Source organism: Pholcus phalangioides, unplaced genomic scaffold (genome assembly GCF_987345545.1).
Source record: "Pholcus phalangioides strain wild (caught in Gottingen) unplaced genomic scaffold, Ppha-v1.0 ptg000007l_1, whole genome shotgun sequence".
Taxonomy (NCBI): Eukaryota; Metazoa; Arthropoda; class Arachnida; order Araneae; family Pholcidae; genus Pholcus; species Pholcus phalangioides.
This window is the reverse complement of record NW_028301600.1, coordinates 39,548,049-39,571,649: the sequence shown is the minus strand read 5'-3', so window position 1 is coordinate 39,571,649 and position 23,601 is coordinate 39,548,049. Positions and strand designations below refer to the sequence as shown.

The 23,601-nt window shown below is 38.1% G+C and overlaps 1 protein-coding gene across 2 annotated transcripts in view; it reads right to left on the bottom strand.

Annotated features, from left to right (window-relative positions):
• LOC149085266 (ankyrin repeat and BTB/POZ domain-containing protein 1-like) overlaps positions 1 to 23,601 on the bottom strand; it is a 103,434-nt gene that overhangs the window by 64,278 nt on the left and 15,555 nt on the right. For both annotated transcript variants that reach the window (XM_089233177.1, XM_089233178.1), the window contains exon 5: positions 633 to 792. In XM_089233177.1, coding sequence (XP_089089303.1) covers positions 633 to 792 — 160 coding nt within the window. The remainder of the gene's footprint in view (positions 1 to 632; positions 793 to 23,601) is intronic.

Sequence of the window (23,601 nt, the reverse complement as noted above, 5' to 3'; positions counted from 1 at the left end):
GGCACACAGGGCTTGAGTTATGAAGAGAGACTTCATTTTTTGAATATGTTTACACTGGATGAACACAGGTGTCTGGGCGATATGATCAAAGTGTTTAAAATTTTGGACATGGTAACGGTATGTACAGGATGGACCATGATTTATTAATTCCCCATCAATCAACTGCTTTTACAAGGGGACACCTGTATCGTTTGGTAAGGGACAATTCTAGGTTATTGTGTTGCAGGGAATTTTTCTCTAATAGAGTTGTCAATAAATGGAATAGCTTACCCCCGGGGGTAGTAAATTCTAATACAATTGACATGTTTGAAAAGAAATACGATAACTATGTTGGGGTAAATCTAGAAGCTATCCATACTTAGAATAAGACAATCATAAATACATTTTATGGGCACTATATAATATTTTATCATGTATATATACATTGTCTATAGTTTTTGTAATTGCATTTTTAATCGGGTTGCTGTATTTTAGTAATATATGACATCCATATTTGTTATGGGCATCTTTTTCTCAGCTACCTCATTGGGCATTTTCCCTGTTGTGGCTTTGTATTTGTATTTGTTAAAAACCAAGTGATATCAAAATAAATAAGTTATAATTGTGTGCAAAAGCAAATCCTGTTAAATTACCATGGGATTATTTATATGAATTATATTCCTGTTTTGCCATCGTCCACAAAAAGCTTCCCTAAAATATTCAGACCGTGATGCAAGTATGCAACGATGAGCATAAAAATTTTCATCATGCACTTGAAAACATACGTCATTGTACTCTCCATCTTCAAAACATCTACACAAAAGTAAAAAAAAATATGTATTAGATAGCTGCAATATCAGTAATGGAAATTAAATTAATTTTTATGGAAAAAAATTAAACTGTTCTAAAAATCTACCAATCTGATAATGGCACTCAACATTAAGTTGATATTGATACCCGTTACAAAACACTGAAAAAACACTGTAAATTTCAGTTCACTGACAATCATCAAATCTGTGTATGCTAGTGTGTAATAGTCAATGTGAATAGTCTTGCTGATTCCCAAAGTGCATAGAGTTCAGACACTGGCAGATACAAGCCTCATAGATGGAGATAGACTTGGAAGTCTGGATGGGGGGCACGGTCATTATTTGCTGCGGGGGCATGATGATGATGATGTAAATCCATATATACACATATACATTAGATCAGTCGACTCCACCTTTGCCCCTGTATCTCCGCCCATGACAAGCCTGTTCAGGAGTGATATGATTCTGATAAGACCATAAGCAGATACAGACTCCTTGAATGGGGAGGAGGATCATGAGGTTGTGTATAGTGAATGGGAGCAAATGCTCACCTCTGCCCTCCAGCCTTTGCCAATAACACTACTTCTTCCACTGAATGAGGGAGGGTGATGGGGGCGATCGCCCCTCTGTATCCGCCCAGGGATAAGACTCACTAAGCCAGGGGTTCTCAAACATTTTCCACCAGCGGTGCCCTTTATCCTGATCAGCGCTTATCTGCTGCTCCCCAGAGCAGTCTAAAAAAGAATCTCTTCGAAAAATCTTTTCCGGCCGCTGCTCTCTGGTGCCCCTGATAAAAGCTGGCGGCGCAGAGTTTGAGAACCCCTGCACTAAGCCATGAGTATACAGTGGATCCTGCTTATAACATTTTTTAAAAACCATAATGAAAAACATTGTGAGCAGGAAAATGCTTTAAACAGGAAATCTAGATGAGTATTAGTAAGAGTTGGGACCACGAAAATAAGTCACATTAAGCAGGAAAAAGCTCTAAATGAGAACGTTATGTGTGTTATCTATTGCAATCATTGCCGTCTTAACACATAAGCCCACCCGGGCGGGGCCTGGGGGCCTCAGGAGAAGAAGAGCCTCACAAAAATGAGATTCGGTTGAAACTTTCTAGAATTTACAAGGTGGGGCCTCAGAAAAACCCCTTGGCCCGGGGGCCCATGATGCTGTTGAGACGGCTCTGACTGCAATAGTTGTTTTAGGCTAAGTTATCCTTTGTTTGAACGATTGTGTGTTGTTCTGTTTGCATGATCAAGCTTTGCTTACGTAAAGAAATTATAAGACCTCCACAAGAGAGTATTTGAATAATTTTAAGAAAAACCAAAATGTGTGGTGCAGTTTTACTTCATGTGTTTGAAAATTATGGCTATTTATATATCTTTATTGAAAACATTACAAAATATATACTGGTATTTTAGTTTAGGTAAAAGAAAAAGGGCAAAATAGAGTTTCAAGAGACTGAGTTCTAGATTCAATCACTCAGAAAATTTTTGCAACAGATACAGCCAGGGAATTCCAAACTTTTAACATTTTTGACACCCTTAAGAATTTCAAATGTCATGTGACACTATTGCCTGATCTCAAAGTACTTCTGCAGCACCCTTACAGTGCCATAACTCATTAACCCCTCAATGTCGAGCTAAGCAGTGGCAGCCAACTGCATATCTTAATTTTTAATCCTTATGATCTCTGCATGTTTTGTAACATTCAAAAGAGGAATAATGTGGATTTTTACAATCATAACTATTATATTATTTTCATTTATCATATTGTATTGTGAGTGATGAACGTTTGCTGCTTAATATGTGGATCCAAGATATTATTGCGAAAAGCATGTTTTAACGCATTGAGCTAAAACGCCCTATAGAATTATTATTGCAAAGAGCATGTTTAAGCCCCTTTGAGCTAAAATGTCCTATATAATTGGGTTAGTAGTTCTTTGCTACAGCTGCAAAAAGCATGGACAGCAGCCATTATCTCGCTCACCTGCCTGATAAGTTGCACCACTTGTCTTCTCATTTCCGGTTGTTGTGGTGGCACTTGTATTGCAGTGATATTTGTTGGAAGGGCCACGTCACAAATTTTGTTGGCGATGGCCACAAACTGATTGAGGTCATCTCCTAATGCAGCAAGGACACTCTGGGTAGTACTTGATAGCCTGGCGAGCTACAGTGATTTAAGGAGGGGTTCTCCCGCACTACTTCCGGCCAGTGAGTGCATGCGTGTTAGGAGCTGTGATGGCCGCTCGTCACCCAATCTGAGTCCTTGCAAAAGCATGCGAATTTGTGAGGCTTCACTCTGCAAAAATAGGTCGATGAGACGTTTTTAAGAGCCTTGTATTTGTTCTCAGTTGGTGGGTTAAGAATGAGATCATTGGCAGATGCGAAAACATCTGACTCTACAACCAAAACAACATGATAGAATTTAGCAGTGTCCGTAGTTATGTTTGCGAATTCAAATTGTGAGAAACCACAGAGTTAAATTTGCTTTCCAGAACGGAGGGGGGGTTTCATTGCTATGTAGAATATTTGTGGTGCTGGTATGGGCAAATTCTGTTCGTCGGTTTGAGACATGGTTGAGAGGGAAAATATGATGCTAAATGATGAAAATAATATGGAATAATCACAGGTAGTTTTCTTTTAAACATCCAACTTGAGTGTTACAGCATGAAGAAAAAATTGAAGCTTACGATTTACAGATGTATTCAGATTGCTGTTGAGAAGATGCTGTGGCACCATAGCAGTCTCTCAATATGATGTCCAAACTTGTCGCATGCACAAACACGGAAAGGTTATCATTGTTGGAAGTATTGATCACTCCAAGATGATCGGAAGTAAAATTTAATTTTAATCAGATTAATGGTATTTAATTAAATTATAACATAATTAGAATCACCTCTGTGACACGAGACATGCTTCAGCTCCAGTGTGCCAAGATAAAAATAACAAAAACGTCAAGTTGTACACTTCGTACCAAAAAAGAAATATATACTATGAGGATGGAAGTACATTGTGGTAGGGTGATGCCAGTTAGGGAGTGAGAAATGAACTGTGAACGTTTGCTGAGGGTGTCGGCACACCACAATACTATTTTATCCTAGACATATCTCATGTCGCATATGAAATATCTCTAGAGCACTGTGGCACACCCTTTTGAAAGCAGGAAATACAGTTATTGTGTATGTAAAGACCAAATAATACAAAAAGTTGCCTCAAACTCAGTATGAACTAAATCAGTATTTCCCAAAATGGGTGATATCATCCATGCAGGTGCAGGAACAAACAAGGAAAGCAGTGGAATCTACAGGTACAATATAGAATCTCATGGGTTGGGAAGAAAAGGAGGGAGCACTAAAAAACTTTTTTTTAGAAGAGGAGCTTCTTGCTATTGTTTAGTTCAGAAAAATTCTGACCTAAATAATAACAAATATCAATATTAAAACTGATGAACCATAACAGTTTAACTAGTCTAGAATTTTTTTTTAATTTTTCCCACAGAAATTATGATAAAATTTTTCTTATTCTAGTCAAATAAAACTAGTTAAAAGTTAAATTCCAACTTTTGAAATATATGACATCCATATTTTTATTATGAGCATCTTTTTCTCAGTCACCTCGTTAGGCATTTTGCCTGTTGTGCCATTGTATTTGTATAACTCATCTCATCATGACCCTGGAACATTTACAAAACCCTTTAAATGGCCGGCACTGTTTAACAGGTTGAGACCTTCTGGTTTAGATAAGTATTATAATACTACCCCTGGCAAAAAGTGTTCAATCACATATAAAAACTCTAGCAATAGTAAATTTAAAATGCAGGAAACAAAAATGAAAAAAAAATTTTTTTTCTCAGTGAAACTGTTTGGATAGAATAGTTATTCTAAATACAAAATGGGCAAAATAGTTACTCTAAATACAAAATGGGCAAAATAGTTACTCTAAATACGAAATGAATAAAATAGTTATTCTAAATACGAAATAAATAAAAAAAATCATAAAATTTATTCCAATGTGACCTTGAAAATCAGTTTATGAAGTTGCAACCTCCATGTACTTAGAGCAGGGTTTTCCAACATGAAAGCTTGCACGAGACTATTCCGCGGAACCCTTAACAAATTTGGAATATTTCTTCAATATACAGGGTGTCCTAAAAGTCTGTATTTGCTCTGCAAAACAAGAATCCTCACTTGCAGTAGATAAAAGTGTCAAAATATATATATATTTATGATTTACACATGTGTGACAATATGATCCATATTTTATGAGGCAGAATAATTTTTTCATAATAATCAGTTATTTCATTGTTTTAATAAAAATATTAATTTTGTCAAGGTTGCTAAAAAAACTCACTTTTAAATTTTTAAATCATTAATTTGTTATATTAACAAGAGCTATGCATCAATGAAAATGTCCATTTTTTTCTGTTTTGTTATTTATTTATTTGGTCATATTAGCTTCAATATAACCAAAAATATGCTCATTTAATCTTTTTTTTCTCTTCCACATTCATTTTCTGCACAATAGAACTAATTAGACCATTACTTACACAGTTCACAGCTGATTCCAAACAGCTTTTTCATGTTTCTCACCGAGAGGCTCGAACGCCAAAAGTTTGGTGAGCAGACTTTCTTTAATAGCAATGTGAGGTTTGATCATCAATGGTGTTACGTTTTTGCAATAGTTCCTTGTATCAGAAAAGGCACTGGCAAGGACAAAAGAAGGTATTGAACACACATCATCTCTGAGCATCTTGTGGCACAGTTCGCGAGTATCTTATTGTATCTCCTGGGTTATCATATTCCCCTGTTATGTGAGCAGTATTTTACTAATACCCATGGTTTTTTTTATCTTGACAACTGATACACATTATTGCTGATTTCTCTTTTAAGTATTCACATTAAAATTCACGAAATTCGAGAAGCTGTCACAAGAACAAGAAAATAGTAAAAAAAAAAAGGAATAGATGAAATCAAGGCTGGAACTAGGGGGGGGGGGGGCAAAGGGGATAACTGCCCGGGCGCCAAACTTTAGGGGGCAGAGCAAATATCAGGAAAGAACAAAAATACCATTATAAAATCATCAGAATTTAAAGTGGAGAGGGTGGCAAAATCATTTTTGCCCGTCCTTACAAAAATCATAGTTACGACCCTGGATGAAGTGGTCATTAACGATAAACAGATTATATTAAAAACAAAATTAAAACCATCAGAGCCCTTTGTCCTTTCACGGGTTTGTATACTAAAAAATAAATAAAAATAAATAAAATACAGAACAAGAGAAAAAATTACTACTCAACTTGTACTTGGTCATGGGTTGAGTGTGAATTTTGGCATACACTATTCTCATCCGAAATGTAGAACAAGTGGTCAAAGGAAGAGAAAGAATGAATACCCCCCTCCAGTCCAGTGTGCCAAACCAGCACCAGCTATCGTGAATATGAGCAAAAAAACTATTTATTCTTACACTTCTGCAGAGTAAAACAGGACGAGCTGAGGCTTCAAACAAATAAGAATACAGCGAAAACTACAGCCAAATCGCTAGACCACTTTTCCTCTGATGAAAGAGAGCACAAACTGATATCGTGGTCTAAGAGGAGTGAAAAATTCCAACTTGAGCAAAAACATAAAATATGAAAGTGAAAGGACGGTCAGTTTTTAGCAATTGACCATGTAAGTGGTTTTTTTTCTTGGAGCATACTGGATGTTTCATGTCATGTGATGTTACATGACCAGCGCTGATTGGACATTGAGAGCGATTATGTGTTACTGGGAGTGGGAATCTTGAAATTTTCGGTGAACTCACCCATATACAATGATGGTCACTCGTGGAAAATTTACCTTATGTTTTTCTTTCAACTTTACACAAAAATATAGTTAAATGTCAAGTTGATGCCTTTTTGTGTTCTTCTCAAGAAAGACCTTCTTCTGAGAAGGATAGACAAAGATCTTCCCCTTCATGTGGTTCAAATGACTGGAGCCACTCCCAGACAAGGTTGGTAACAAAAAAAGGTGACAACAGGACATTTATAAGTCGCAAAAACTTCAATTACTCGACGTTTTCACTTCACCTCAAACTCCAAATGTTTGGGAAATGATTATTTCTATACATTGAATCAATGTAATTGTAGATTACAAAAATGTGTGGCTATAATAGTTGTTCATTGCATACTGTCACCTCAAAAACCCTAAAATTTGATGATCGACTAATTGACTGACTGATGACAGAGATATGGTATCAGGTTTGCAACCAGATGCTTGGTCAGCCGGGGCAAGCACGCATTTAGGCACCCCTTCAATGTGTAACGATTTGTGCTTAGCCCTCGTTACATCCCATATTCTATTTTTATCTTTCCCAACACAGAACCAGCATTTGCAAATGACAACAATGAAATACACAATTTTCTTTCCACTAATAAGATTTATTACAATATTAAAGTTTTTTAAATTTTTTAGAACTTTTAACCAGTTAAAAGGAATAAACATAAATACAACAATTTTTTAGAGTCTTTAACTTTAGTAAATACTGCGCATTAATTGATAAGATCTCACCGATCTGTCAGTCAGTTAGACAAGATTCACATTCCCATGTCAGCGTCACCTTTCTTCTACTGTACAAGTATTACCGCCGTGTGTCCCAGGTGGTCGAGCTTTGTGACGGTATCAGCTCAGCCTGGCTATCTTGAGCGAGATCTCCTTTCTCCACGTGAAGCATACACGACCAGGATTTCAGACAGGAGAGAAATCAGTGTCCTGGTGAGAGGACTAGTATTCCATCACACCCGTCTATGGCCTACAGGAACAAGAGCCCGGTGGCCCTAAGCCGCTACGACTGAACTAGATTAGACTGTCGAATCACCAGAACATGGAGATGTACGCCTATTAGGGGCGAAACGTCTTGTTAAAACAGATCGTTGAGTACGTTTGTGTATTTTCCAATCTTCTCAACACACTGGCGACCTTTTAAGGGAATCTTCCCATGCATAAAGCACGAACATTAATAAATTTGAACAGTAAAACTCATTTGCATATCATACGGAATAAAACACTATCTCATCTTTTGACATATGGAAGTTGGCAACATAGAAATAAACATTGAAGCCGATCGGCGACAGATGATCTTGCCAACCGATCCTGGAAACAAAAAAAGGTGAGACAATATAAAAAATCCATAAAAATGACTAGAAATAAGGACCATTTCCGTGGGGGCCTAAATGGTAATGTTACAAATATTCTTGTTTTCTTTCTTTCTTTTCAAACCGAGCACCACTCAGGTCTATCGCCATGGCCAATTTACTACCTAGTGAGTTGTGGTAGAAGTGTAAGTATGTGTACCTAACAGTCTGAGTGTGTATCTAGTGTTGTGTATGATTTTTCAGTGCTGCCATCTATATCTCAGAAGTGAAGTGAGTGAAGTGTAATGACTGAATATTTGTACTGTTTGTAGGTCTGTTGCTCTCTGTGGTGAGACTTTTTAACGGAGAGATTGGCTTGCATTTGCGCCTTGCAGTTGGAAACCACAGAAAACCAACTTCAGCCGACCACCACTGTGGTGATGGTGGGGCTCGAATCCAGGTCCCCATGATGCGCCTCCATCACTATGACCACTCGACCACCACAGCGCCCCCTTTAATGTTGAGGGAGAAGTTTAGTGTGAAATTTGCACCCTTTCTGGTCTGGTGCCCAGGTCACCAGCACTTCCAAGTTTCTCTCTAGTTGCGGCCCTGCCTAAAATAGTTTAGAAAAAACACCCCTTCAAAGCACTAAACAGGCAATCAGCAGCAATGTCAACAGCTTGTCGTGCCACTGACAGAGCTGCGACGCATGGTTTGAGAAACACTGATATCCAGTATTTTGGTTCTTTTCTTTTAGACAACTCTTAAAGAGTTGGATTCGATGCATTATCTGCTTTGCTTAAATATGGAAAACAAAACAAAAAAAAATTTTTTTTTGAAAAAAGTGAAAAGTTTAAGTTTTTCTTTCAAATCTTCAGGAGAATAATATAAGAATACTCAAGATTTAAGCAACGGTGATGTGATGCAAATTACAGTTATTTAAGTACATAATTTATATTTTGAAAAATTTAATGTTGTGGGTAATTTTTTCCAAGAATGATTATTATACAACAAATCAAATGCAATTGAAATCATACACCTTTTGTGATATTTTTTTAAGGTCTACGGGGTGGGGAGCGGGGGGGGGCGGGTCATTTTTCAAATAAATTTCACTTGTACAATTTTCACCCTTATATGACTTTTTGAGACGGGGTCTCTTGAATGTCATGTAAACAAGGTTTCATTTGTGGTAACGAATCTGTAAAATGGGAGGAATATAACCTCAGGAAAATTAGAAAGTAAAGGTTTTCCTTTTTCTCTGTCTTTCTATTGCTAAGAATCCAACACCATGAAGTTCAACTGGCGATCCCAAGGAAGAGATGTAGAAGGGCGGGGGCACAGAATGCAAAGGAACAATTTAAAAGTTCCGCATCTTTGGAGGAAGACCCTCATAAAATCTGCATGTAGTTCTTTAACGGGAATACCAATTCCCAGGAAGTCTTCTTGATTGTGTTGTTGTCTAAAGAACTTGTATGGGAGAATAGGAAGAAAGAAAGGAAGGAGTCACACACACACACACACACACACACACACACAACAATGAATATTGTTTGTCTCCTACTGGTCAATTATCCCAATATGTTGTATGAATTGTTTAGAGTTCTCAACAGAAATCAAAATAAGAAATTGCTTAAGGTGAAACAGTAACAAGAAAATTTTTGAAGCTATGAGGGTTCCGTCGCTTTTGATTTTGCGGAATCCCAAAAATGCTCTCACGGAACCCTACGGTTCCGCGGAATACCAGTTGGAAAACCCAGACCTAGAGCACTGTTGAACAATCCTGCAACTTTCCTTGGAAAAACTCCCTTTCCACATAAAAATTGTTAGCTTTTTCAGACCATCAGAAAGATAGTTTGGGAGCCATCTCTTGACGCTTCAGAAGGATTTATTATTATGGGAACCAGGACTGGAAGGACTGTAAATATATTCAAATAATATAATAATAAGATAATTAAAAAGTAATAAAAATAAATAAATAAAGTATAGCTACATAACTAGACAGTAAAGAAATAGAAGAATTGGAGTTGCCATCCATGGAAAAATTTGCAAATTAAGAGCTAAATATAAACTATGAACTTTGATCATAAAAACATACTCAGAGATGGATGAACCAAGCTGCAGGTAAGGACAAAGGCATGTAAGGACAAAGTGATAGATATGAATAAATGTTTGTTGTGTATAGTGTGTAAACAATATGTATACCCCCATTTTTGCTGGATTCAATGAATCTGCATTTAGGAGGATGGCAAAAGGTAAAAAACGTTAAATATACATGTATAAACTATGAAAAGAAATGAAGGAGCCACAGTGTAGAATGATAAACACAAGGCCAGATTAAAATGTTTGCAGGCCCTAAGCACTTCAATGGTTTTAGTGCTGCCTCCGGTCTCTACAAGTATATTTAACTTGATGTTGAATCTATAAATGAAAAAAAAACAACAAAAAAACATTAAATTAAATTTTATACTTCAGAAGTAACTAATCTAAAGCAGAATTATGATGTGAATATTTCTAAGCATGGACATTGAAAGTCTCTTCCTCTTTTTTTCTCTACTTGCAAAGTAATTAATAATATCACTTGAATTCTTTTTTTTGGAATATTATTGGAAGTTTTTGGAATTTTTCTTTAATATTTTCCAAAAAGACAAAAGTTAGATGAAATTTTTTTTAAAAGATATTTTAGCCATCAACTGCTTGTTTGTGTGGATTTCATGAACCGGCTTCGAAAGCAACCACTGAATTTTAGCATGGCCGATATTACTCAGAGGTACCTTATTCTTGGAGACTTTTTTTTTTCAAGACTTTATTACAAGAAACTTGGAAGAAATAGAGTTAAGTACAGACTGTGATTGTGAAGATGAGCAAACAATAACTAATTCTAACAAATCTATGTTTTTCTTCAAAATTAATGGTAATGAAATTAATGAGATTATATCAGAATTAAAGACTAATAAAGCAAGTGGATATGATCAAATAACCCTTAAGATGAAAATAATTGCCCATTATCACGTGGATATAATAAAAAAACCTCATCCACTACTATCTATAACTACTTCACCAAACACCAACTCTGGCCATATTGCTATATTACAATTTACTGCCATTAGTGAGATGGGTTCGAAGTGAAGGCGCTGTCTATCCGTGGTCGCCTCGAGTTCGTTAGGGAAAATATCTTATCTATATCCTCCCTTGGGTTCGAACCCGGGACGCTGACAACAACCTTCACGATGGTAGACGAACATCTTACCACCATGCCACTCGGGCACTGATCATCTATAACTGACTCTTTTACAGTGATTTAAAGTATGTCATAGTACATCCCATTTATAAATCAGAGACAGATAACTTACTAAAATATAGACCCATATCAATTCTTCGCATTTTTTCAAAAGTAAGTGTATAAAAAAAACACCTGGTAGGTTTTCTTAATTATCAGCACTATTTTGTTCCTAACAAATATGGATTTCAAAAAAGTGAAAATACAGAAATGGCCATCTTGGAGCTAAGAAATTACTACTTAAACATTGGGTTCTACTGTAATAAATATTTTATAATGATTTTTCTGGATTAAAAAAAATATAGCTTTTGACTATGTGGATTTAGACATACTCACAGAAAAATTGTCATTAGCTGGTACACGTGGAAACATATTTAGCTGGTTTAAAACATATTACAGTGAAACATGTCTAAGACAGAAACTGTCTAAGGTGGAAACTGAAAGCATATTTAGTCTATTTTCAGTTTGTTGCAAAGTGCAAGTTTTTGTCCTTTGAATGGAATAAATTAAGTCGTTCCCTTTTGTTAGGGAACTCTTTTACTTCTGGATTGGATTTTGGGTTTAATGGCACAAGGACCAATAAGGCTAAAATGCGCCAAAACAAATGATTAATTAAAAATAAGGTGAAACTTATTCTTGTCAAGTCCAGAAAATAAAACTATGCATGATAAAAAAAAAAATGTTGCGTGAAACGTAAAAAAAATGACATGAATTGTAAAAACTATAATTTGTCATATAAACAAATGGCTTTGATGAATTTTAAAATGTGAGATGCATCGCAATGGTCGGATAAAATGTCATGAAGTGAAAGATGACTCTGACCAAAGCGGTCGTAAAATGATGACGATGGTGCGAACAAGTAAAAGCATGAGCAATGGTAAGTAGACTTTGACAATGAAGGCACTCTGGTTGAGGCGACTGTGTCCTATGCACAACCGGGCGAGCAAGACTTCCTCCTTTCGGTTGGTCCTGCAGCTTGATGGCATGTAATTTATTATTTATTTGGTTATTCCAATGATCCTGCCAGTGGAGATGCATCACTTCTCTGAGGATTGAGAAGTGGTCACTGGCAGGTACCAAAAGGCTATTTTCAATGTTGGTTGTTGTTCGAGCTGCGATGTCTGCTTTTTCATTGCCCGGTATTCCTACATGACCAGGTACCCAGTAAAATTTTACTGTGGTACCATGATGAATGAGGTGATTCAATTAATGAAAAATGGCATGAATGTGAAAAGTGAAGGAACACAGTGCTTGCAATGCGCTGAGAGAGTCGCTATAAATGATGCATCGTTGGTGGCGTTTGAGTCGTATATGGCGGAGAGCTTGAAGGATAGCGTACAGTTCCGCCAAATAAACAGAGAACATGTCAGGTAATTTGGAAGATGTCTCCTCACAGCAGATGTAGGCACAACCAACATGCCCAGGGCTCTTGGAACAGTCGTATATATGGGGAAGTACCAGTTGTACCTAGCCTTGTGCCTAAGGAATATCTGTCAATATATTAACTGATATGACATCTGTTGTGGTGGCTCTAGGATATGATGATAATGAAAGAGAGACATCTGGCAGAAACTGCTCCCACGGTGCCAGTTGCATTCAACATACAGACTCTCCATAGGAGATGTCCGGAAAGCTCCAGAGCAAATGTGGAGAGCGAGATGATGAACTAGGTCGAGCACACTTAGATAGCTCCGATGGGCTGACCCGTATACAATGGAGCCGTAGTCAAAAGCTTTGATCTTATGAGAGATTTATATAAGTGAAGGAGCGACTTACGGTCTGCTCCCCTCGATGTAGAAGAGATGACCTTTAAGAGGTTCATCGTCTTCATGAAATGAGCTCTTAGCTGGGCAATATGAGGTTTGAAAGTGAGTTTCTTATCAAATGTGATGCCGAGGAATTTTTCGTTTTCTACAATAGGTATTTGACTACTGTTTAGAAACAATTGTGGGTCATCATGAAAGTCTCAACGTCGAAAAAGTGCACAGCAACAGTCTTGTCGGCGGAGAAAGAGAAGCCATTATCATGAGCCCACTTGCTGATCTTGTTAAGAGTGGTTTGTAATTGTCTCTCAGCTGACCTCATATTCACTGATTGATATGATATTAGCAGATCATCCACATAAAGTGCGCCAGTGACAGACAACAGGAGTTGGTTCAACACCCCGTTGAGTCTCAGAGGAAAAAGTGTAACACTTAAAATGCTACCTTAAGGTACACGTTGTTCCTGAATTTGGGGAGCCGATAATGTGCTTCCGATCCACACCTAAAAGATGAGGTGAGCCAAAAAAGTTCTTTATGAAAATTGGGAAGTTGCCCCGCAAGCCGCAGTTATAGAGGCCGGCGAGAACTTCATACCTCCAAGTACGGTCATAGGCCTTTTCTATGTCAAAAAATATGGATAGCATATGCTCCCTCTTCATGAATGCTTGTCTTATTGATGTCTCAGAGATTGCATGTTGTAGACCTGAACAGTCTAAAGCCGCTTCAATGTTTAGATAAAATGTTATTAGCCTCAAGGTAGTGCATAAGGTGATAGCTGACAATGCATTCCATGAGCTTACATAGACAACTGGTCAAAGCAATAGGTTGGTAACTATTAGGTTGCTGAGGATTTTTGCCAGGCTTCGGGAATGCAAGAACTATGGCTGCTCGCCAGGTGTCAGGAAATGAATGACTGACCCAGATCCGATTAAACAGAATGAGTAAATGTGAGAGTGATTCTGGTGAGAGATGCCGAATCATGGAGTAATGAATGGCATCGGGCCCTACAGCTGAGTCAGGACTTCGCTGCAAGGCCGTCGTCAGTTCATGAGGGGTGAACAATGAATTGTACCCCTCCGGTGTAAAAGGCCGGAAGGTGTACAATGTACGTTCAGTCGATGATTTAATGGGATGAAATGATGGGCGATAGTTCGCATCACTGGAGACAGCGGCAAAATGGGTGGCGATGGTGTCTGCAATATCCCTCATATTGCTGATGACATTGCCATTGGTGTTTAAAATGGTGATGGGATGAGACTGATAATGACCATTGATTTTTCGGATCTGGTCCAAAATGATTTTACATGAAGTTGATGATTCCTGTGGTAAACTTTTGCCAGGACTCGCATTGAGCCTGGCAACTGGTTCTTCTCGCTATCGCCTTTGCTTTTAAAAATGCCAACTTGTTGTCATGGGTAGGATACCACCGGAACCTACTCCATGCTTTCTTTTGTGCCTTAATTGTAGAACTGCATTCGTGATTCCACCAAGGTTTAGGAAATTTAGGAAGTTTCAAGGAGACTTTGGGTATTGTTTCATTGGCTGCCGAGATCATACAACTGGTCACAAGGTCGACACAATGGTTGACGTCAGGTTGCGGAACCATATCCTCCCTGATTTCTGCCTTGACCGTGAAGTCAGCCCATCGGGCGGCCACTAGCTTCCACCGAGGAGGTCCCTCAGGTATGCTATGTCATCGATCAAGGCACTTAACCACTAGAGGAAAATGATTGTTTCCCGTGGAGGTCTGAGGAATCCAGCAGAGCAACAGCAGCCACAACTATTACATGGTTGGTTAGATGATGTTTGAGTTGATGTATCAACTATGGGTTCGGTCTGAGTTGTTACAGATGCTTTGGTGACATTGTTAGTCTTATTAGCTGTTGATGGATTTGTTAGTCTTATTAGCTGTTGATGGATTTGTTAGTCTTATTAGCTGTTGATGGATTTGTTAGTCTTATTAGCTGTTGATGGATTTGTTAGTCTTATTAGCTGTTGATGGATTTGTTAGTCTTATTAGCTGTTGATGGATTTGTTAGTCTTATTAGCTGTTGATGGATTTGTTAGTCTTATTAGCTGTTGATGGATTTGTTAGTCTTATTAGAGTATGATCTACTAGCTATTGGAGTTTGGTTAGGGGTTATACGACGGCGCCCTTCGATGTACGAGATGTTATTAAGGACCTTGATCTTCTGGATCTCTTTCTTCGTTCCATTTCGGACATTTCCTATCAAATGCGGTGTGATTGCCACCGCAATTGATGCACTTAAATGATGTTGAAGTGCAGTTGTCCGAAATGTGGTCCCTCTCACCGCACTTTGCGCAAGTGGGTTGACTATGGCACGCCATTCGTGAGCAGGGCCGCAACTAGGGGGTGCAGGTGGGTCTGGTGCTTCAGGCGCTGTACTAGAGGGGGCGCAAATTTCACTCTTTAATCTCTCCTTCAACATTATGAGGGGGCGCCAAAATGCATGCTTGCCCCGGCTGACCAAGCATCTAGTTGCGGCCCTGTTTGTGAGTGAAGGAATTTTTGGCAATTGAAACATTTTACAGGGTTAGATATGTATGGCCGGATATGGAGGTTATAGTAACCGATTTTGACATCTTTCGGCAATGTTGGGGATGAAAATGTCAGGATTATATTTAGTGATGGAGCTAGATTGCCCTCTTTGCGGCTCATGATATGTTTAGCAGATGTTACGCCTTGAGCTCCTGGGTTAGTTCATCTTCATCCATGTTAATCAAGTTAGGGTCTGAGATGACGCCACGTGAATAATTCAGCGTGGGATGGATTTTGACTGTTATTGGAATGCCTCCAAGAAATGTGAGCTTTTGAATGAGTTCGGCTTGTTTGGGAGTGTTAGTTTCGATGAGAAGGTCTCCTGAACAGAGAGCCTTCACTGATTTGCAGAAGTTCCAACTGCGCCATAGAGAGCTTTATCAATCAAGAATGGTGATACTTTTGACAGCTGTTTATCGGTATCAGAACTATGCACGAATAAGAATGAGACAGTAGATAGATTTGAAGAAGCAGATTCATTGACAGTTGTTTCATTCATAGCAGTTCTTTGACGTTTTGGTGCATTTTTTGTTTTTCCCATATTTAAATGGATATTGTTCCACTCCCACCCACCATGGAGCCCTGCGAGGGGACACGCACACGTAATCAATGAAGGTTAGTAGCAACGCCAAGTTAGGTGAGAGCTATACACCACCGAAACAGGCGAGCAGGTGCGTTCAAGATCCAAGATCGTCGTGAAGCAGCACCAACAAACCTCAACGACATCCGGCAGGCCCAGCCCCTCTACCTGCCCAGTAATGTAACCCCTTCAGCCACCGAGACGACCAGAGCCGATTGACCTGGACGGGGCTAATCCAAGCCTCCTGTTTCGGCTGAATCCGAGGCCAAAGTTAGCACATCAGGCTAACCAGGATCCCCATCTCCAGCCTTACGGGTCTCCACGCACAGCAAACATGCAGGTAGACAGCATCCCAGATAGGGCATACGCTAGAAGCAATGCCCCGTGTGTGAGGACCCCGCCCTGTCTGAGCAGGGCCCACAATGCAGGGTTATACATAAAAGACGAGAACAGGGCAAAACGAGATGCAAGACAAGTACCGCAAGATGTGTAGAAATAAACATGTAATCTGAGCTATTGAAGGTGAAAGGTATGAGCACAAATAAGCGAAGACAATGACGTGTGATAGATTTGGCGTTACCCAGAGTGCACCACGAGGAGGCCTATCACATTACATATTTTACTTCTTTGATGTATCTTCTTAACTGATTTATGAAGTAAGGGATTGGGTTTGGATGAAAACAGATTCACTATCCAAAATTTAGTAAAAGCCCATTTAGCATTTCTTTTATGATGAAAATGATTATTTTTGTTGGAAACCTCCCCTGTTTTGATAATTTCCATTTAAACTAGTTCATGAGAGGAATAAGAGAGGGAGATTGAATTATTATTCACAATTTTAGTGGTACAGTGGTTTAGTTATTCATTCAGTGTAGAGATGGCTACCTGCCGCAAGAAACACGTCTTGGATGTGAACCCAAAACTGCAGGTCATAGAGGTTAAAAAGCTAATTTCAAGTGTTACAGAGAGGGAGGTATAGAATCTTTCTTTCACAAACGTCATTGCTTGCTGATCTAGCATGACACATTGAGACTTTTTTTTAAAAAGTAAGAGATTTCCCAATTTTTTATTTTAAATAATAAAAATGTTTGACTTTTGATAAAAGTAAGAGGTCATTCTATTGCTATTCAGGAGAACATTTTATATTGAAGTTTAACTATTTGCACATTCAATGTGAAATTTCAAATGTATAGTAATTTGAAACAATCAACATGAAAAAATTCAAAATAATAATATACATGTCTCTGTATAATAATTTGTTGGTTTATAGTAATTAGGGTGATATTATCAAAATTTAAGTTTCACAAAATGATAGAAATAAATCACTCAATAAATTAGTTAATAACCAATAATTTATGTGAAAGAAAATCATTGTGAATACTTCCCCCCCCCAACCTTTTGTGACCACTACTTAATAGATCCTGCTTACGTCCCTGAACCATGGGGCTGATGGAAAACATCACGAAGGCTATGGACAAATTGGCCCCAGGTTTTTCACACCTAAAAGAAAATTTCTCTGAAATTAAATTAGACTTTCTTCTTGTAAGTCCTCAAATAACGAAACTATTAAGTGATTTTGTTTTCACATAGAACGTGCTGCATAGCAACCATTCGCATCTGCAATGAAGGGTTTTTTTAGAGAATAAAGACAGGTGGGACTCTTCAATGCATAGGCAGAGATAGACTTGGAAGTCTGGGGGAGGGGACACGGTCATTATTTCTGGGGGCACAATGATGATGTCAATTCATATATGCATATATACATTAGATCAGTCTACTTCACCTTTGACGCGGGAGGGTGGGGGGGGGGCAATGCCCCCCACGCCCCCCGTATCGCCACCCATGCTTCAATGATTAGTGATTGCTAGGGCCCCGATTATATGCACTATAAAAGTGACAAAATATGCTCTAAAAATATGCAAATATGCACTGAAATATTCAATCCCATTAGAAGCCAAGTTTGGCCTTCTTCCTTCACGATGGGCACTTTTTCTCTCCATGTCCTATGCAATCACATGTAAATCATATTGGAACTGTACTATATGTGACTGTGTGAATCATTTATAAACTTAATCATCATTTGATCATTTTTTTCGCACCACGATCATTTTCTGCATACGAGAGCTAATTAGCAATCTTTTTCTGTGGTCATGTCACCGTTTCTGTTGTACCCGTGCGTCAGGAAAGTTTCTGATGAGAACAAACTGGGTATCGAACTCGCGACACCTCCAAAAATCCTTTGGTACTTCTAAGCAAGTATCTTATTGACCTGGGCTACTGTGCCCACTAAACTTAATATCAATACATAAAGATCGCTGATGTCTGGTAATGATATAAATGTGATAATGTGTTGAATAAAATAGGAAAGTGAATAAAAATTGGAAAGAAATATTCTGCGTAAAAATTAGTGGCTGCAGACTACATTGAAATATTGTTACTGTACCGAAACCATCAGCAGTTTTGAAATCAGCTGCCCTAATATACCCTAAAACATTAAAATTCCCTACGAAACATGAAAATGTTTTATTTTCAGGCCTAAAATTTTGATATTTTAATCACAACATTTAATTCCCAAACGTTTAGTTTTATGGTAGTTATTAGAGCCAGTATTATTCGAAAAAACAACTTTGAAGAATAATTTCATCACTCTCAAAATTTTTTAAGGTCAGTTTGGTAAGAGGAAGTTTCTTTCTCTGAAACTGAACAAAACTTCGATCTATCGCTATGGCCAATTTACTACTGAGTGAGTTCTGCTGGGAGTGTGAGTGTGTGTGCCTGACAGTCTGATTGAGTATCTAGCGTTGTGTCTGACGTTTCAATGCTGTCATCTATATTTCAAATTGTAAGTGAAGTGTAATGATTGAATATTTGTACCATGTTAGGTCTGTTGCTATCTTTTGCGAGACTTTTTAACAGGAGATCGGCTCGCATTTGCACCTCAAAGTTGGGAACCACAGAAACCTAACTACAGCTGACCACCACTTTGGTGATGGTGGGGTTTGAACCCGGGACCTCATGATGCGAGTCCGTCACTATGATCACTCAACCACCACAGTGGCTAAAAGGAAGATTGCATCTTACATTAGTAAGTGCTAAAAATGTGCTCTGTCCATTGAGGTACATGAAGAAGCACGGCGTGAGATGGAGAGCTGAACTTGCTCCAGCATGGACGGTGTCACTGCCGCATGCAAGGCGGCTACAAGGTCTTCTTGCGAGTCAAGCATATGCCTATACACAAGCGCTCTAAGATGGCCCCATAAAAAAAATCTAAAGGGTCAGAAAATCTTAGGTCAGGGGATCTCTAGCAGGCCACTGTATTGGGCCACCACGGCCAATCCACCAATTTGGGTATTCTTGATTTAACCTTTCACGGATATTCGATGCGTAATGGGCCAGTGCCCCATCATGCTGCAGTCAAAGATTTCACAAGATAGCCAAGCGAAGGTCGTCAAAGAAGTCTGGGAGGCAATCTTTCAAGAAAACGAGGTAGTTTTCAGCAATCAGACATTGTGGAAGTAGATATGGTCCCAGAAGATTGTTGTTTATAATGCCGCATCAAACAATAATGCCCCAATGAACCTGACAAGGATTTGGACATGTTGCATAGAGATTTGCAACATTTGCATAGGGATTGGGGAAGCGATTGCATAAGCACTTTAAGCCCCATTATTCAAATGCAAAAAAAAATAATTAGAGCACTTACTAACGATTATTCCACTCCTTCACACGAAATTTTTCTAAACCTAAATATACTACCCCTTCGTTATCTATATTTTCACAGATCGACATTTCTTCTACATAAAAATTAACTCAATTTACCTTTCAATACTTCAAGAACATCGAGTAGATTTAGCAATACATTATCACCACTTATTCATAAAACAGTAAAGAGAAATCATTTTATGTTTCTTGTTCCGAAATTTTACAACAATCTGCCATCTGACATTCCTGACTGCACTTCAATATTTGTATTAAAAAAACGTCTCAAACAATATTTGCTCTCTATAAATGATATTGAAAGTTATTTTTAATATGCAATATATTTTTTCCCTATTGAGCTCTCGCAAAAAAGGAAAAAACACTATCCCATCACTCAAAAATTTCTGAATCGCACCTTCTGTTGTTGCCATTATTTATTTTAATACTAATACTAATTATTTGCTTCATTTATAATTTATTTTATTTATATTAATAAAACAAATCACTAATTTTAATTTAAATCAATGTAATATTTTGTGTCTGCATATATGTGTGTGTATGAATGTCATATTCATTAGATGATTTCTCTGTCTTGCGTTTTTATTGTTTTGTTTGTTACTTATTTTAGTTTATTATTAATATTTACTATTCGTGTTTGAAAATTAACTTAATAATAATCGTGTCCACCAGTATGGATCGACAACGATCCCTTGGATGGATTTTCTTCGTTTTGCCAATGCAAGTTTTATGATGTGATGAATAAAATTGAATTGAATTTGAAAAATCCCAGATATGGCTGTTAAAGACACCTTCGCGAGTAAATGTTGCTTCGTCAGTCCATAGAATCCTATTTAGGAAAGTGCTGTCATTGGAATGCTGTTGAAGCAGCCATTGACAGAATTCTTTCCTTCGCGGATAATCTTCTCATGAAAGTGCTTGCACCCGTGTGTAATGATACAGATGCAAAAACTCATAGTGCAAAATGTTTAAGACTGTTATGTGACTTGAATTTAATTCTTGTGTGATCGCTCGACTGCTGGTCGGTGGATCCGATTCAACCAACAACAACACGTTATCTTCAAAAGCCGTTGTTCTTACGGGCGATACTGGCCCAGCGTCTATGTTTGGTTGTGGTAATACACACCCTGACTCGCGCAATCAGTGGTCCAGTCACAAAATAACTTTATGGTCTGGGTGCTTTCGCGTTGGATGCCATTGACTGTATAACCTTGCTGCTTGCAAGGCTGATCTGTGGCACTCACCTAATATAAGGTGCATGTCACAATGTTCTTGTATGCTGAATGCCATCAAATTAGAAATTATAACAATAAATAATTAGACGCAATACTTTCTGGAGAATGAAACTAAACAACTAGCGCTTATCTATAACCTCTGTGAAATGCAAACAACCTGTTCTGACTTGCAAAAAAGGAAAGTGCGAGGGAAAAAACTGGTTTTTATATCTCTTTCGTTTTCTGTATAGCAGGGTTAATACATTTTTAGCATTGTCTAAAACGCCAAGTTATACATTTGGTGAATTTAGCCGGATTTGTAAGTGACGGCATAAATTTTTAAAGTGTTATAACTCATTAATTATGGGTCAGATCAAAAAACGGAAAACGTTTTTCACAAGGAATCAAGGGTTTGTAACTATTGGGCGGTCGATAGTTACCCCCCTGTATGTATATACCCCGCATATGCAAATAACTTATACATATTTTTTATTCAGGCATTTTTTAGTTTTCAGTTTGTTATAACTGCTCGATAACAAAAATACCAGTAGCAAAAGAATTTCGACACTGTTTCTAAAAAAAATTTAACACTTTGACATATCTGTAGAAATAGCCTTACAATAAAATGGTTAATAGTCATAAAACACTTCATAAATATGTATTAATTCACTAAATTTCACCTGTGGGATAAAACCGATGTTATGAAAATATTATGAATAATATTTATTTGAAAAAATATAAGAAAAATTGAGCGAGCTTAAATAAACCTTCAAAAATATGCACTTATACTGAAATTCTTCGATTTTATGCATTTATATGCATTAATGTTAAAAACGGCCAAAGTATGCGAATGTATATGCACATATGCATTTACATATAATCTGGGCTTTATACAAATACAAATACAAATACAAATACAACGCCACAACAGGCAAAATGCCCAACGAGGTGGCTGCTAAAAAGATGCCCATAAAAATATGGTTGTCATATGTTTCAAAAATACAGCAACCCAATTAAAAATGCAATTAACACAAATTACAAACAATATATACACATGATAAAATATTATACGATGCCCATAAAGATTACTTATGGTTGTCTTATTCTAAGAATGGATAGCTTCTCGATTTACCCCAACATGTTTATCGTATTTCTTTTTAAACGTGTCAATTGTGTTACAATTTACTACCTCCGGGGGTAAGCTATTCCATTTATTAACAACCCTATTGGAGAAAAATTCCCTGCGACACCATAACCTTGCATTGTCCCTCACCAATCGATACTGGTGTCCCCTTGTAAAAGCAGTCGATTGGCGGTGTACTAAAAGTTCATGGTCCATCCTATCCATCCCATTGAAAATTTTGAACACTTCGATCATATCTCCTCGACACCTGCGTTCATCCAATGTAAACATATTCAAAAAATGAAGTCTTTCTTCATAACTCAAGCCCTGTGTGCCAATAAGGACACGCGTAGCTCTTCTCTGCACCCCTTCAACCAAGTCTATGTCCCTCTGTAGGTATGGTCTCCAAAACCTTACAGCATACTCCAGTCCAGGACGAACTAAGCCTCGAAAAAGAGGAAGAATGACTTTAGGAGAACGCGAAGAGACCTTTTTGAAAATGAGACCAAGCATTCTATTCGATTTTTTGACAACCGCTGAACAATGTTCAGAAAACTTAAGTCGCTCGTCAATGAGAATTCCCAAATCGGTGACTCTAGTTGCATCCGGGATAGTGACACCATTCAACTCGTAAGAGAACCGTGGGTTGTTCGAACCAAAATGAGCGACCATGCACTTATCTACGCTAAACGTCATGCTCCATTCATTTGCCCATGCTGCAATCTTGTTTAAGTTGGTCTGGAGCAACTCCCTATCGCTTTCATTCCCGATTACCCCCATTAGCTTCACATCATCTGCGAATTTGCTAGTAATTCCATCGATACCCTGATCGAGTTTATCGATAAAAAGTGAAAAAAGTATGGGGCCAAGGACACTTCCCTGAGGAACTCCACTTGTGACGTCTGTCCAACCAGAGAATTCCCCGTTCACCATAACTCGTTGCGACCTATCTCTTAACCACGATTCTATCCAATTCAGCAAGTTGCCCCCTATTCCAATCTCGTGTAAACGCTTCAAGAGTTTGCCATGTTGGACCCGATCGAATGCCTTCTGGAAATCAAGGTAAACAACGTCGACATTTTTGCTCTTACCCAAAGCCTTAGTCACGTAATCATAGAAGCAAAGGAGGTTAGTTACACATGACTTCCCCTTCCTGAACCCATGCTGATTATCCGACAATACATTATTCTCGTCTATCCACTTCACAAACTGCCTTTTGATGATAATTTCCAAAATTTTCGAGAGGGAGCTCGTCAAACTCACTGGACGATAATTAGACACCACTTCTCTACTACCCTTCTTAAATATCGGAACAACGTTAGCCAGTTTCCAATCTCTCGGGACGATACCCTCAGCAACACTACTCCTGTATATCTGTGCGACTGGCCCCAACAATTCATTAGCACCTTCCCTGAGAACCCTGGGATAGATATCATCTGGTCCTGGTGCTTTGCTTGCACATACAT